This window comes from Parus major, chromosome 18 (genome assembly GCF_001522545.3).
Source record: "Parus major isolate Abel chromosome 18, Parus_major1.1, whole genome shotgun sequence".
Classification (NCBI taxonomy): domain Eukaryota; kingdom Metazoa; phylum Chordata; class Aves; order Passeriformes; family Paridae; genus Parus; species Parus major.
Genome location: NC_031786.1, coordinates 3,628,797 through 3,644,745, shown reverse-complemented (window position 1 = coordinate 3,644,745; position 15,949 = coordinate 3,628,797). Strand labels below are relative to the sequence as shown.

The 15,949-nt window shown below is 38.2% G+C and overlaps 1 protein-coding gene across 4 annotated transcripts in view; it reads right to left on the bottom strand.

Annotated features, from left to right (window-relative positions):
• The window catches only part of TEX2 (testis expressed 2), a 39,552-nt gene that overhangs the window by 2,160 nt on the left and 21,443 nt on the right, over positions 1-15,949 (bottom strand). For 2 of the 4 annotated variants that reach the window (XM_015645467.2, XM_015645466.3), the window contains exons 4-11: positions 14,751-15,087; positions 13,347-13,594; positions 11,890-12,039; positions 10,406-10,505; positions 6,698-6,830; positions 3,003-3,125; positions 1,012-1,221; positions 674-794 (exon numbers count right to left, since the gene is read on the bottom strand). In XM_015645467.2, coding sequence (XP_015500953.1) covers positions 674-794; positions 1,012-1,221; positions 3,003-3,125; positions 6,698-6,830; positions 10,406-10,505; positions 11,890-12,039; positions 13,347-13,594; positions 14,751-15,087 — 1,422 coding nt within the window. Of the gene's footprint in view, positions 1-673; positions 795-1,011; positions 1,222-3,002; positions 3,126-6,697; positions 6,831-8,563; positions 8,626-10,104; positions 10,199-10,405; positions 10,506-11,889; positions 12,040-13,346; positions 13,595-14,750; positions 15,088-15,949 lie in introns of those variants that run through there. The other 2 variants (XR_004499763.1, XM_033518741.1) reach the window with 2 other exon arrangements.

Sequence of the window (15,949 nt, the reverse complement as noted above, 5' to 3'; positions counted from 1 at the left end):
CAATCTTGCTGTGTTACAGTTGTAAATGAAACCCAGAAATATTAATATCTCTGCATATGTCATTTAATTAAATTGGAACTACAGGAAACATCACCAACTTTTTCTAATTGCTTTCTCAGCTCTTACCCATCCATATACTTTCAAAATGCACTTTTACTAAAATAACTGTTTTTGATTTCTGGTTGACTGTATAGGTCCAGAATTGAGCTAGTCACTATTCCTATCCTACATGTATTTAGAGGGGGATTCTTCTTTTTTACACTATGGTCAATGTGATTTTTAAAAATTACTTTAAAGGAAGTAAAAGAGGAAGTTGTGCCTTAATTTTTTATTTAAATTATCCTAATTTTAGGCAACAGTTTGTCCCCCTATCATCTAAGAACATGTGGGATCATGTTCTTATTTGAGTACTATATATTTTACCATGGTATCTATTTCAAAGAAATGTCATTTTCATCTCTAAAATAGATTTCCACTCAGGTCTACACATGAGTCTTGAGACCATCCCAGCAGTCAGTTTCAGCTGAGTTCTCAACATCTATCCCACTGGCTGGGAGCAGCGAAGGACATGACTAGTTATAAATTAAATAGGGGACATGTGAAAATTAAACACCCCACCCCTTTAATTGACCAAAACTATCATCAATTAAAGGAGAATGTAAAGGAAACACACCTGGAACTCCTGTTCCAATTTCCTTGCTATCCAGTCCGTAACATGAACCAGAGTCACTTCTCTCTCACCGAGTTTTGGCCGTGCCTTTAACTCCAGGTAGGGAGGCCTTCGGAAGCCGTACCTCAGGAGAGAACACAGAGCAGGATTTATTATTTACTTATTTAACAAAATAAGTACTTAAACCTGTAAGAACATTCTCTTATTAACAGTTCCTACCTCATTTGCTACTAATTTGTACCTTGCCCAGAACCCACTTGAGCCAGGCTTTACTTTTTTTCCTAGTTGCAACCCCTCAGGTTACACAACTGAAACATTGCCCAGCTCTGAGCTCCTCTTACCATATTCTGTCAGTGGGTGGAGGTGGAATGTTAATCACTAGTGTTCCTCTGCACTCCTGTACTTCAACTGTTAGCAGCAATGGAGTATTGGAGACCTCTTCAATTTTCTTCTTAATAAACTCAGTTTCTGTTGCTTTCTGAAAGTATTTTGACTTTGTAATTTTATCCACAATTCTCATGATTTTACTTGTTCGATGTCCTCCAACGTAACTTTAGATAGAGAATAGAAAAAGAACATCAAAATAATTTTCTTAACCCAATTTGCTAAGACAGACATGGATTTTCTATTAAATCATTAAAGTTTTTGATATAAAAGTTCTGAACAGATATGTCCTAGGGCCTGCATCCAGCAGCTGTATTCTGTCAGCTACAAGTGTCTGGCAGAAACTCCTTCCCAGATAGCACTGGAAACACAGCATTTTTTAAAACTGCAAATACACTTAGATTATTTATGCCAGCAAGCTGGTATGAGAAATGACAACTTGTCTACTACCATTCAAAAAAAACTGTCAAGACACTGAGGCACCAAGATGTACACAAATCAGCAGCATAAAAAGCCCAACCATTGTGTCTAATTATTTAACTGTGTGTGCTGAACAAAAATGTTCTAATTTTAAGGTACTGCAGCATTTATGAATATAAGGATGCTGAAAAAGAAGAGGAAAACAGTTTTGGCAGTGGGTGGAATGATATTCCAAAAATGGTTAACTATGTCTGCAGAAAGTGAGCTTTTCCTGGCAATTGTGTCAGACAGCATTCCTGGCTTTTGAAACAGATGCTTTAAGGGCTGAATATGTCTTTTCTTACCCCTATCTCATGTTGGAATTACACACTCCAGAAATAGCACATTTGGTATTTTCCACACACTATATCATGTCTAATTGTGGCTCTTGGTGTTACATAGCAGAGATAATCTTTGTAAGGAAATGACATTTTCCTATCCAGGGAAAAAATAAAGTTATTCTTACACAAATTTCTATAGTTTTTCTTTAGCACAACATAAGACAAAAACTGTTCAGCTGATAAAAAAAGGGTAAATAAATTTTGACTTTGGGATTTTACACTAGCTGTAGCTTTACCCAGAGAAAGAAGTTATTCTCCCATCAGATTCTATAGTGGTAGTGATGCAGATTTTTAATAGGTGTAAGAAATTTTTTTGAGTACTTCACATGAAGATTGTTCATTCTCCCTCTTTGTCCTCTTAATAAAGAGTTCTTTATATGATTTATGAATTTCAAGATGTTAAATGCATCAATTGCGGTAATTCAAACAATTCTTCACACAATTTTCAAAAGTGTTCAGGAGTAAAATACTAAGATTCTCTGGAACACTTTGAATAAGTCATAAGTCTTCTGGTATATTCACTGTAAAAATCACTTGGATATGTTCAGACATAGAAAACATTGTGATCATCTCAGACATTCTGGGCTCAGACATTCAGCTTTCTCACTGCATGGCATAATTGCAATCAGATGCAGAAAGCAAAAAATCAGAGCAGCAGCCAAAACAAGGAATGATGTGGCATCACTGATGTTGGGAAATTTTCTCTGAAATCCAGGCACAGCATCAGAGGGCAGTATTGCACAGCCCAGACACATGAAGTCCTCAAGGAAAAAAAAAAAAAACCACAAAACTGAGCAAGAAAAACAGGCTTGAGTAACAGTTGTTTTCTTAAAGAAAAGAAAATGGAACGCTGGAACTAAGGGATAGGCAGGATCAGTGTAGGGGTAATACTGCCTAGAAAGGGTTTCAAGTTTTCACACAAAATCCTGTTCTTGGCTCTGCTACCAGGTAGCACATGCTGGGAAGGACCCCAGAGCTTCTCTGGCCTCCCAGCAATCCAGTAGAGAAGGGACTGGGAGGTGCCCAGGGCAGCTGGGGTTGCTTCATTGCTTGGACACACACTCTGCCATTCTGGGGGACAAAGAGCATCACAGGGCTGGCACCATGTATCAGGCGTGGGGGGAGAGAAGGATTAACAAACAGCTCACCCTTCTGCTCCTGGGGTCACCTGCTTCTCTCCTGCCAGCTCAGGAGCATCATCTTCCTCTGAAGAGCCAGCACTGGAGGATTCCTCATCGCTGTCTGCAAGACAATATGCCCTTGGCCTGAAACTGAAACAATGCAATTTCCAGGTCAAATGTAATATCCTTAAATAGCTATTCATCCTGAACAGCTTTGGCTGACATTACAGGTTCCTGAACTGTCCCCTCCCCTCTTTTATAAATGCTATCTAAAAGAACAAAACCAAAACCACTCTGAAGCCAGTCTGGCAGAACCAGCTTTCAAAACAGAAATCTCTTTTCCCCAGTGGAACATAATCCTTCATGAAAGAGGCTGGCACGGGGGTGGCTATTCTACATATTCAAATCAAATGTGGAGATTATTCTAAATACATTTGGAAGCATCTCTGTTGCTGCTCATGGTTTTCCATGAGTTGAGCAGAATTAGGGTTGGACAAATAACTTTGTTTGAATGTTGTGGGGGAAAAAGTGAAGTAATAAACAAGTGTTTTGGATACAAAATACCACACAGTAGTGTCTAATTCCTAGACTTAAACTGTGGAAGGTTTTACATACACAATCACAAGAAAAATTTCAAATCTTTTAAACGGATTTAAATGAGAGAAGGATACAGTGGATACACTTCAGAATTAACAGATCTCTATTGAATCCAAGAGCTTGAAACAGTTACACAACAGAGGCTTCAAAAGCATATGGCTTTAGCCCTAGGGACTACACCCAGGAATATAATATTCTACTTTATAGCTGTGTCTTCTTTTTGTGTGTATGTGTGTGTATTCTTGGAAATGTATTTGAAGCATTAATAACCTCACACAGGGCATAGACTGAGGCCACTGCCCGTTATTCTGTATGCAGAACAAACTGGTGGTTGCTGCATGAAGTCCTAATGTAAAGGGACAATTCAGGTGAAGCCCAGAGTGCACAAGACTCCTCCCCCACTGGAGCAATAATCCCAGGACCTGTCCACACTGAAGCATTTCCTACCCAGGCTATGGAATCAGAATCGCAAACCTCTTCCTATCCAGAGCATCATTTTGTACCTGCAGAGGAGTGAAGGAGCAAACCAAAGTGAGCCACCTCCCCGAGGACGTGGGGGTGGTGGGTGGTGCCTGTCACTGGCCCAAATAGCAATGCTGGAGCTGTTCCTCACATAAATTCATGTTTTTAGGTCAGATTCAAACTACATGTTGTCCACCACAGTGTGACCTCACTTCTCTTTCCTGTGCACGTTGTAGCGTGCTCAGGGCATTCTCAGGTCTTTCAAAGGTGTCACTTCTTACAAGAAGGTGTTTTATTTCCTAGTTGAAGGGGTCCTCTGAAGTGCCTCACAAGCACCAAGGGCTCAGACCACAGGATTTCCTCGCATTAAACAAAGCAACAATAAATAAGCTTGACTGAGATTTCAGGGGAGCTCTGTATACAATGGACCATTTATATGACACAAACATTGGCAGAAAAAAATCACTTTGGAGCTACTGTATTGTTCCTGTAAAGACTGCACAATATTGTATGAATTGCCATTTGTCAGTTTGTTTTTACATGGTTCAACAAAGCGAAAGGGACTTATGGGTTAAGAAGCTGCAGTAACTTTGGGTTAACCTGCCTGCTTTTGCCTCTTCTTTAGCAGAACTTGTAATGCATTACTTCTATAAAATTGATAATTAAATAGTTTCCTACCCTTTCTGAGAGCAGCATTTTCCTGAGAGGGTGTGCAAGACAGCATTACCAGACTGTGTCTCGGCACACTTCACTTCTATTTCAAACAGCAAGTGCAACAGTGACCCATTTGTCTTGCTTTACACTGACAACAGGCACTGACAGTTAAACCCCAGAGCAGTTTCCCCCCCTCTCCTCTCTCTGGATGAGTAGGTGCCTTTCTCACACCACTTTGTGGTTACTGCATCTCAAGAGATGGTTTGTTCTGAACTCGTAAGGGCCAGAAATGAGCTCAGCAACCACCACGCATCACTTACTGACAACGTGACCGTGGATGCAAACACATGCAGAGTAATTTGATTTGTCACAGCAGTTGTCAACTGGTAATTTAAAAAGCCAGTAGAATTAAAATTAACTAACACATTGGAAGGCATAGATGAGAATCAAGCTCTTCTATACTTTTCAGTCCTTAATTTATTTAATATCCATTTTGTTTAAGGAAAAAAACAACAAACAAGCAATGAAAAAACCCTCATCCAAACTAGAATACATTAGACTGCTCTTTATGTAAAGCTGATACCTGGCCCTGAGCTTTGGAACATCCCAGCCTTGTGCAGGAAGCAATGCAGTTAATGCTGATACCTTCAAGTAATTGGTTGCTTGGCTACAGGCACTTAAATCTGCCTTGCTGGGGGCCTATTGCCAGCAGCAACCTGTTTTTTATATATGAATCAGAGTGTTCACTAATTATTTCTGAGGCTGTTCCTGCACTGAACAGATATGAAAATACACAAAGAAAATCCTGATGGGGTGGGGAAGAAAAGCAAGAATTTGATTAGTATAGACATTTCCTCCTCTATCCCCTGTTTTTTGGGCAGGCAGGATTAAAGGGATTTTGAAAAATTCACACCTACCAGTTATAGTGATGTAAATTCAGAAATATTTATTTCAAGCAGTGACAACGAGAATCTAGGTCGACTTTAAATCCTCTGAATTTCTACTAGTGTATGAGATCATTCAGCCATTAGTTTTTTTCACATTTATTTTCTTGTCCTGACTGCACTGAAATATAGTGCTGCTCTAAGTATTACTTCAAGATATATCAGAATAAATGGTCAGAGCTACAACATGAGTATACAAAGCATCAAGTATCTTAATTGTGAAAGACCATGCTGTTTTGTTCATAGCTAAACAAATGGCCAGATTTAGGGACTATTTTCTTGATTTGTAGGCAGTGGTTTTACATTAAATCAGGGACCACCTACTGTTCAGGGCCTGCAGATTTCTGAAGTACAAAGAGAATATAGCACCAAAAAAAAGGACTCCAGAGCTGGGAATGCATCCATCTAGGGATGGATATTTGATAGGTGCCTCTCACTAGGTTAATACAAATGGACAGGTGGATGATATTCAAACATCTTAAAAATGAGAGGGAAAGCACAAATACAAAGGAGGTAAGTTAATGTATGGTGTCTGCTAATTAGTTCATCTACAAAAGGCATTTCACTTAAGCATAGCAGGCAAACTGAAGATGAAGAAAATAGAGACTAATGCAGGGATGTGATTACTCCCACGATGCACTAAAGCTTTTTAAAGTCTTTACATAACAATTAGAGCCTGTTTTTCTTCCACACTGTTTACTATTCCATGGTTTCCAGCTGCAGCTGTACTATGCAGCAGTAGCCTGTTACACCTATTTCTGCATGTGTGTATCTCCAGTATTTGAATTTTATCTGGCTAAACCCCAAATCAAGCATAAGATAAAACTAAATTTTAGTCACAGGACATTTTAAAACCCAGCTGAAATATATATCTATATATATGCACATATACACAACAAGATAATTGTACCACAGAAACCTTTTATTAAAATTGTTATCAGTAGTGTAACCAAACAATAAAATTGCAAAGAAAAGCCATGGTCCACACCTACTTGTATGAAACATCCCCAAAACTCCTTTCAATCTACTGCAGAGCCAGAGCTGCAAATACTTGCCATCCCTTACCCTTCTCTGCCGATCTCGCCAACCTTAAATGCTTCCCCAAGTGGCTCTTTACCAAGTTTGGTCAAGTTCATCTTGGTCTCCAGGGTCATTAGAAAAGATCCATTGTAGGACATTTCCAAATCAACCCATAGTCCTAAAATAAACAACAGAAAAGATGTCACTTGAAGAGCAATCACAAAGCAAGCTTTCTGATCACATTAAGCTTGTGGAACAAAGCCAGATATAAATCCAAGCCACACTGAAAGAGAGTGGTGAGTTCAGCTAATGGTCTCAAAAAAAAAATACTGTGATTTACACACACCTAAACTGCTTAAGAGATGTGAAATGAGATAAAGGAAATACAATACCATCAGGGATTCACTTCAAAACTATTTACAGCATTGCTCCAAGCCAAGCAGTAATGGGGACACTCCTCTACATCCTGACGCTGTCCAAGTGAAGCACAACTTGAAATCCCACAGCAATATTGCATCTCTCACACCACAACCTGCTGCCTCTTGTTTTGCCAGTGGTGTATTGAAGATCTGTGACAAGGTTCCCTCAGTTAACTGAGCTAATGACATTCTTGTATGATTCAGTGTAAAGAGGGTCATAACTTAGACAATTCTAGATGTGCAACGTTAGATGAAATCCTATTTTCTGTGCAAACTATTTGCTTTTTGCAATCTCCAAAAGAATTGTTTTGGGAATACCTTAAGATTAGCTTGAGCCTTTTAAGTGACACCCTGCATCAAAGATGTATTTGTCATCCAGAGGTTAGAAAACAGATGCCACTAAACACAGATTATACATCTTCCTTTTCCAGATATTGGAGCTGCACAAAACATTCCCTCAACAGTACCTGGCACATCAGACACTGACCCATTCCACTTTTATTTACTTATTTGAAAGCAATTAATGGTGAATAAAACTGAAACTAGGACAAATGGTAACTACTCTTAGTGTTTTATTGTTCTAGAAAAGTCACACTTTATCAGTTAGAAGTATGAACTACTGTTTTCTTTTCTGTAAAAACATATCCTTATCATAATCCCACCCACTTGTGGTAACAGAAATTCAGGCAGCTCCCAAAGACCTGGTCACTAGCACCCTGTGAGGTTACATGCTGGAAGCAGGATGAAGGCAAGTTGGTGCTTTACTAACCCAAATAACTCTTTTACATCACATTTTTTCCAACACTGTTCTAAAATCCAAACACAAGAATTCAAACACAAGCTTACAAGGATTTTCTTTCTCTTTACAGTATGAAAGTTTCAGTAAGATCATAAAAAATAAGAAAACAGCTTAACAGACTTTTTGGACAATCAATGAGTCAGCAGAATTCAATCATCAATATAATTTTAACAGTAGATCAAATTAAGCAAAGGATGCCATTACTGAGAGGGAAAATTCCTTCTAACCAGAAAATGTTCATACACTTTTTCCAGAGGGTAAAAAGGGAGGGAGGGGGAGTGAAGAATTGGGAAAATTATACAATTTATTCCTTTTTCTGGTTCCCTAGCCTTGACAGAATTACAGTAAAAGCCACAGCATATTGTCACCCAAGAGGACTGTATTAACAGAAACAAGATTTTTTTCTAACATTGTCTGTTAACAAATTTAGTTAATTAGAGAAGGCATATAATAAAAAAAGTATTTTCTTGATAATTAAGCACAAAAGCAAGTATGGATGAAACAAAGCACATCACAATTAGTAACTGCACTTGAAAGCCTCACGAAAGGCTACCTCAAATGACGGCCTCAAACACTTACTAAAAAATCCCCAAAACTTAGAAGTGTTCATTCTGGATATTTCCCTGAAACTACAGGGGCTTTTTCCCCCACATTCCCCAGCAAAGCAGATCATTTACCCATAGGCAAACTTACCAAGAAATACATTTATTCTTATGAAAACAAGCATTTCCAATTTTCATCCCCTTGTTTATGTCCTTTTAAGTATAATAAGAGAACAAGTTATTCCAGTAATTACTCACTGCAAGCTCTTAAAAAACCCTAAGAGTTCACGTGTCATTCGAACGGTATGGAAGAAGTTAAAAGGATTGGAAATCATACCATAAATGTTTGCTTGTCACAGTTTAACTGAACAAGAAACTGAAGGAACTAATTGATCTCATTGCTGTTTCAGCAATTAATTGAAGCCAAGTGTTCAGTGGCTCCTAAATCCCATCTCATGACTTAGAGCTACAGCCCCTGCTTACAACTGAAGTTAGGAGAACAAAGAAAGGAATTCAAAAAATGTTTAAATCAAGGCAAAGGAAAACACACTGACAAGAACCCTGTAAGGAAAGCCTGATTAAAAAGGAACTATGAAACCACAAGCATCACACATGTAAAGATTTTAAAAAGTTTTCCTTGTTTCAGTAACTCCAAATAAAGATGCTATCAATGGTGCAACCACTTAATTGAGAACACTGGAGGACTTCCTAAGTACTGTGGAAAACCTGCTGTCCCACACAGGAAGCACAAGACAAGAAGCAGCAATATGCTTTAGTTCCCCAAATACTGACTGCACTGCAGCTTATTCTGTCTATTCAACTCTTATTTCTCTTAAAAAGACAGATTTTGTTCCTCACGACAACCAAACAGTTTGTCTTTTCAAACATGCTTTGTTTATAAAGCTCAGTGGAAAATATTCTTTGGAAAAGTTGAGAGCAAAGTACCCAGTGTTTTATAGATAAGGCTTTGCAAAGAGTTGCAAGTCTCAAGTAGATAAGGGCAAACAATAGAGTTTGGATACAACAGGCAGCATTAACTAATGTATGCCGCCCAAGAGGATTTTAATATTTCCCCAAAGTCTGCTTTGTTCAGTTTTATGAGGGAAAGGTTAGCACTTACTATCCTCATGCTTTTAGTCAGTGATTTGAGTGGCACAAAGTTTTTTGTATTAAAGTTTATTAATTGCTTCCTAAAGTTCATGCATCTGGCATTCTTGCAAAGCTCAGGTGACACCACACCAGGTCTTCCAAGGAAATATTTCCCTTTAGGCCAATTAGAAATTTCTCCACATTGAGTGGAGAAACTCTGATGCAATTTAAAACTGTTCTGAGTATATCTTAGATGACTCCTTGCTCTCTTCAACATGCAGAACAAATGCTTTTGAAGCTAAAAAGCATTATATGAAGTTTTTCTTTTTTGCAAGACTATTTAAGTGACATGAATATCCTCAAATATGCGACCATATACAAGCCAGAAGGAATAAAAAACAAACAGTTCTAATTCATAAAGCAGCAGTATGAAAGTCATCCAGCTTTAAAAAAAGCTGTATTTAATATTAAGGACATAAAATTATGTGGTATTTTGAAGCTTATTTTCAAAACAACACTGTATTCTTCTTTTCCAAGTTATTACAATTATACTTTCTGAATCCCTGTTTTCAGAGCAGGGCAGCTTCTTTTGCACAGCCAAACCTGTTTCCTCCTGTGGTACAGAATCAGATCTGTCTCAAGGAGATATGCATTGCCCTCTGCAGTCCATGACAGCATCAGGTAAGTGTCTCCATCTCTGTTGCATGCAAATTTTAGTATGGAAAGGCATGATCACAATTCCATATATACATTTTTACATTTACATCTAGCCTCAGCTAAAGACCCCTGAGTATCTCAGAATAAGCTCTTATTACATTTACCTAAAACATGAAAAAAATAAACAGATCAACATTCTGTTCTCCCCAGATACAAAGGCAATACCAACAAGTTTTTTGTATTTTACCTCTGTGATCAACAGAAGGTTTGAAGGCTTGAAGGATCTTGGGCACTGCTATCCCCATGTCAAGCTCAGTGAGAGTCAGCTCATTCATGAAGTAGGGCAGCTAAAAAGACAGAATATAAAAGATCAAATGAATGTTATGGAACTAAACATCAGTTTCCTGAGAGAAGAAAGCTCATTAAACTTAAGGGATGCACTGAGCTGAAGTGTCACTAGTGAAAGAACACTAATATAATTACACAAATTTCTTACTATTCTAGAATTTCACAGTTGCCAGTTTCAAAACTTTTTAGGGAGAGATTGGGCATCTGAACTTGTTTTTTAAATTATGCTGAAGTTTATATGCTGACTCTAAACCATAAGCATGCTTTTTAGTCAAAGTTTGTAAAAAGCGGAAGAATGAAGTGTAAATCCTATTTCACTGCAAATAAAAATCAAAGACTTCTTTGGTTTTTTACTTCAGTTGTATATTTTATCATTGATGTTTTATCAATGTCTCAGCTTCTTTTATCTTTGGCAAATTCTTCCATAGAACATTACCCTTTAAATCTGTACCATAGTTTTAGTAAAACAGAGGCACAGAATCATGATTTGGGTATCTATTCACTTTTATATTTCTAATTGACAGAAAACATTATCTCCTGTGAACAGACACTGCTTTAACACACCAAAAATACATCCAGTCTCCATTCCTAGTTTTTACACTTAAAAAGTTACCAGTGAGATGTCTGGGAGCCCTGCTGTCACAATTGTGGAAACAGACAGGGCAGAATTAGGCTGCTGGTTATTTCCCAAAGTAAAGGCAGCACTATCTCACAGCTGGTGCTGGCAGCTAAATTTTCGAGCTTTTGTCAGCAAGACAACAACTTCCTTTGCCTTTAGGAACAGGCAAACTCCTCCCCAAACATCAGGAGTTGAAGGCTTGTGATGAACTGCTGCTGTTCAGAAGGGTTACAGAAGGCAAGGGGAAGACTGAGAAGTCACTCAAAAGCATCACTGCCCCCTTCATCAGATGGGGCAGCTGATGGGAGCTGTGTCCTGTCACCCCACAGAGCTTTTTCTGTAACTATTGCTCCCACTGACCTCCTGCTTATAAAGTAGTTTATGTCTGAAGTTAACAGGAACACATTACAGTTGTGGTTCCTTGATGTCCTCCACCTTAAAAGCAATCTACTATTTCCCAAAGCAGATTTCCTCATTTATATGCATTTTTATTCATCCCTAATATAAATGCAATAATACTTTAATTTTTACATAAAAATTTGACAGATACAAATAGCTAATCCAGCTGTAGTTCATTTTAAACAGAAGCAGCATAGTTAACGTGCTGAGATCCATCAGAAACTGAACTGCCATTCTGCAGAACATTTACTGTCTTTTACATGTAAGTGTGATGTAAGTCTTTCTTGTACTATTTTAAAACTCAAAGACTATGTGTTTCACTTCCTTCACAAGGAGTGTATAATGCAAGTCTCCAGATCAGGTACCTTTATTTTGCTAAGTTTCATTTGGATCTTCTTTGACACTAGATCAGACCAATACTTCTCTCCTAAAAAATCCCAAAATACTCTTCCAACCAGAGCATTCACCCAGGCCTCCTGCTCTTCTTCTTCAGCTTCTACATTGGCATCTGGCAACTGAAAACATAAAGCAGGTTATTCAGCTTTATAAATTCTATAAAGTAAGGACAGAAAAGGCCTGATTTATATGGGAAGTTCAGTGTTAAGGGCCCAGGTCAGCTCAGAACACCAAATGCTCAGCACAGGGAGCAGCTTTACAAACACATCAGCTGGGCTGCCACAAGCCTGTCATCATCCTGACATGCAGCAGAGGGAATGAGACCACACAGAGATAGGTTGACCTCTGGCAATGAAATGAGAAAGTTGTATGTAATTTAACCTCTGGCAGAAAAAGCAGATAAACCCAGAGTGGGTAGACTTACAAATGTGTTTGCAGTAAGAGATTCTCTTGCCAGTCAGATCTGGAAGAAATCTACTCTTCCTTTGTTTTATCAAAAAATTGGAAAGCAAGACCCAACCTTACATCCTTAAACCCAGTTCACAAACAACACAAAGAGATGATAAATACACTACAGGGAATCACTCTCCTTCTTCCAGTGTTTGCATATAGGATTCAGGAAACTCTATTGTTCCTTCTGCTGCATTAAAGGTTTTGTTTACAGTCCAAGAGAATGTCTTGATTTTCTTGAGAACCATCTCAAAACACCTGGAAGTATTAGACATTCAGATGCTGCATCACTGACTACACACACAAAAGCCAAGGCAGCTGAAATAATTTTGGGTGTGTACACACACTACCACAACAAAACAGGAAGTTTCCATGAAGGAAACACAACATATTAAGTGCCTGCAATGACAGAAGAATTCACCACTCTACATTATTCCAGCCAGAACTCCTGAAGCTAGCAGAAAAGCAGTGCTTTCTAAGACAGGCAGGTAGATGCTGCAGTTCTGAACATCATCTCTTGGCAGCTACTGCTTGCAAGGGCTGCAGCCTGGCTCTGCCAGGATGGCTGAGTGAGGAGCCTCTGCTGTGACGTAGGTTCCCTGCCAGCACTGCTCATCTATTTTTAGAATAACTTCTGACACGTGCCAGATTCAGCAACAAATCCATCACAGCTTCAGGAGTGGTTGGGGGATAGAATATGTTTTCCTGGGGGAACACAAGATGTGTTTATTTATATATTACACCACGGCCTCCTATTCCCTTTTGTATGAAAGTCTGGAAACAAAGATGCATTACAGATTTACAGCTTTTTAACAAACAGTGGTCATGCTTAACATTAAAGATGTGTTTATTATGTGTGTTGTACTTAGTATTAAGGTTCTGTTTATTAAGAGTGACTCAAATGCAGTCCAGGAGGCCAAAGGATTAGTATGAGCTACAGATGCTGTTCACTGTTCCTTTGGAGCACAAGCATTACCTTTTTCACAGCTGTAGGGCTGCTCTCTGCACTGATGACTGGACTACCTGAAGGGCTTTTCTTTTTTTGTGGAACACACTTTGCCATATAAATATTGTAGTCCAGAAGCATTTTCTGCCTCACGTTGCCAGCCAGGTCCTTGTGCTTTGGCTGGGATGTGATTTCTTCTGCATTTCCCTTGCTGCTGCTCCGGCTGTGCGTGAGAACTCCAGACTGACTATCAGTTCTACCATGTGCTGGCAGCACCCCTAAATTCAAAAGGAATAATATCTGTTCAACAGAGAACAAATCTGACAGCCAAATACCACAGTGTATCATTGAACTTTAAAGGAACAAATTTATTCCACAGATATTTCTCCTGAAAGAAGACTAGTGCAATGCTTTCTTATTTTAAAGGCTAAAAGTAAATTCTACTGCTGTGTGTTTAGGTGGTCCTCAACCCAAATTAGCCAGTATTTGCTATGATTCAGTACTCAGCAGGGTGTGGGACTGGAGGAGTCAGCTGATCAATAGCATATATAAATATGGACACTCACATATGTATAACACGTGGCAGAATTCCCAACAGCCCTGCTGGAGAATGCCTAAAATAAAAGTCAGGTGATTGAAATGCACCTATGACTAAAGTTGTTTTTTTTTTCCTAATCTAATTATAGGCTATTACAATTAGAAGGACTGTCAAAAGCATGTAACTATTAAAATTTTAATTAGCTATTAATTTTGCATTTCAAGAAGTTATGTGCCAGAAACAATAATGTTAACTAATTTTTAAAATTCCCTTCTCAGAGAATAAAGACAGAAAAGCATGAGTCATTCAGGTTTAAAACTGTATCAGAGGATGGGTTTAAACTGATATTCCAAACAATTGATCAATACCATAGACTAATGTTTGCTGGTTCAGATATATATATATTCATATATATATATTATATGAATATATTATATATTATAATATATATTATTAGTGCAGGACTTTTATTTAAACAGAGAAATGTGTTGTTTTGAGATGAGAAAGCTCTATCCTTTACAGAAGACTAGAGTGGTAGGAACAATGAAGGAGGAAAAAGGGGTAATAAGAGAACTGTGTCTAATACTGCAAATGTTGACATCAGTTCCAACATACAGAAAGAGACTGAATAACTCATCCTTCCAAATATGAAAGGAGTTATTACAGTCACTGAAAAACAGTGTATTCAAATAAAATAGTCTAAAAATAGTAATAATATTTGAAAGCATACAGCCAAGAGGGGAAAATAGTGGGAGTAAGGTGGCAATGAGAGGACCAGGTATGAAGAGTATCTTTGGTACTATTATTTTTTGCTTGTAAAGATCACTGTGGCACCACCAAAACATAACTGGTTTGTTTCATTTAAAAGGCTTCTACAAGAATACAAAATCTGGTACCTGGCTTGCTCCCACACAAACTAGGTGGCTTCTTCGCTTCAGACTTGAGCTTTGATGCAAGAAGGAACCTTCTGAACCACTCCTCCTTCTCCCTACCCGTCCTTCCAAAGAGATAAAGCACTTGATCCTTTTGGCAAGTGTACTTTGCTCCATCTTGAAGTTTCTTGGATTCCTCATTGTTTGAGTCCCCTCTTTCACCAGGTAACTTTTCCTCTGCAGTCTCCTTTTCAGTCTGGGCCTTGGCCATGAAGTCATCCTGTTTGGCGAGTTCAATGCAAATAGGGTATTTCTTATTCCAAATTCGCTTCCGTGCCAGGCTCTTGGGAACCAGGGAAATCTGAAGGATATATGAAAGTGTTAAATTAATTTATTTTTCACTTAAAGTATGTTTCTATACTCAAGTAAAGAATACAGGAATGCAAGAGATGAAGATCCCACACTAGATCTGCCAGTTTAACTGACTTAAAACTGCTGGTGGATGTCCAACCCACTGCTATCACTAAGTCTTTGGTGAGCCAAGCCTTGGAATTAAAACAAAGGCCATTTAAGCAGATTATACAATGTGGATTAGAAACTCTTGTTTTCATTTGGATTATCTTATTCTCATGGATTTGCAGAAAAAATAGAAAAACCAAGAACTTTATTTCTGGGACCATGGGGAGATAAATAGATAACAAGATAAAATAATCAGAGTCCAAACTGAGTTTTGAACACAACTTTTCATGCCCACTTTATGAAATTGAGTGTTTGAATTTGGTGACAGCCAAATCAAATATGTAAGAGTCAAGTCATAAGACTGATTTGCAGATAATTATATTCCAAATTCAGTATGTTTATATCAAATTAAGACAATGCAAGTGATTAGAAGAGTGGCTTAAAAAAAAAAAAAAAAAAGAGTTAAAAATTCTTATGTGGGGTCTAAACTCAGCAGTGTTATCCAAAAACTGTGGGAAAATATCTTGTTTTTTATAGTCAAGGCATTTGGCACTTCTGTAATCAGTTGGGGCTGGGTGGGCAGAAGTACTGGAAATTAGTTCTAAGATACCATGGGGAACCACCATCAGTCAAGTGCTCCCACAGTACATGACAGCTTTGCTTGTCTTCATGATGGGAAAAGAAATCTGCAAAAGGCAGGAATCTAAGCTTTTGCTTTATCTTTTTCAGTGTCTTCCTTTAATTGAAGGCAGAGCTGACAGGAC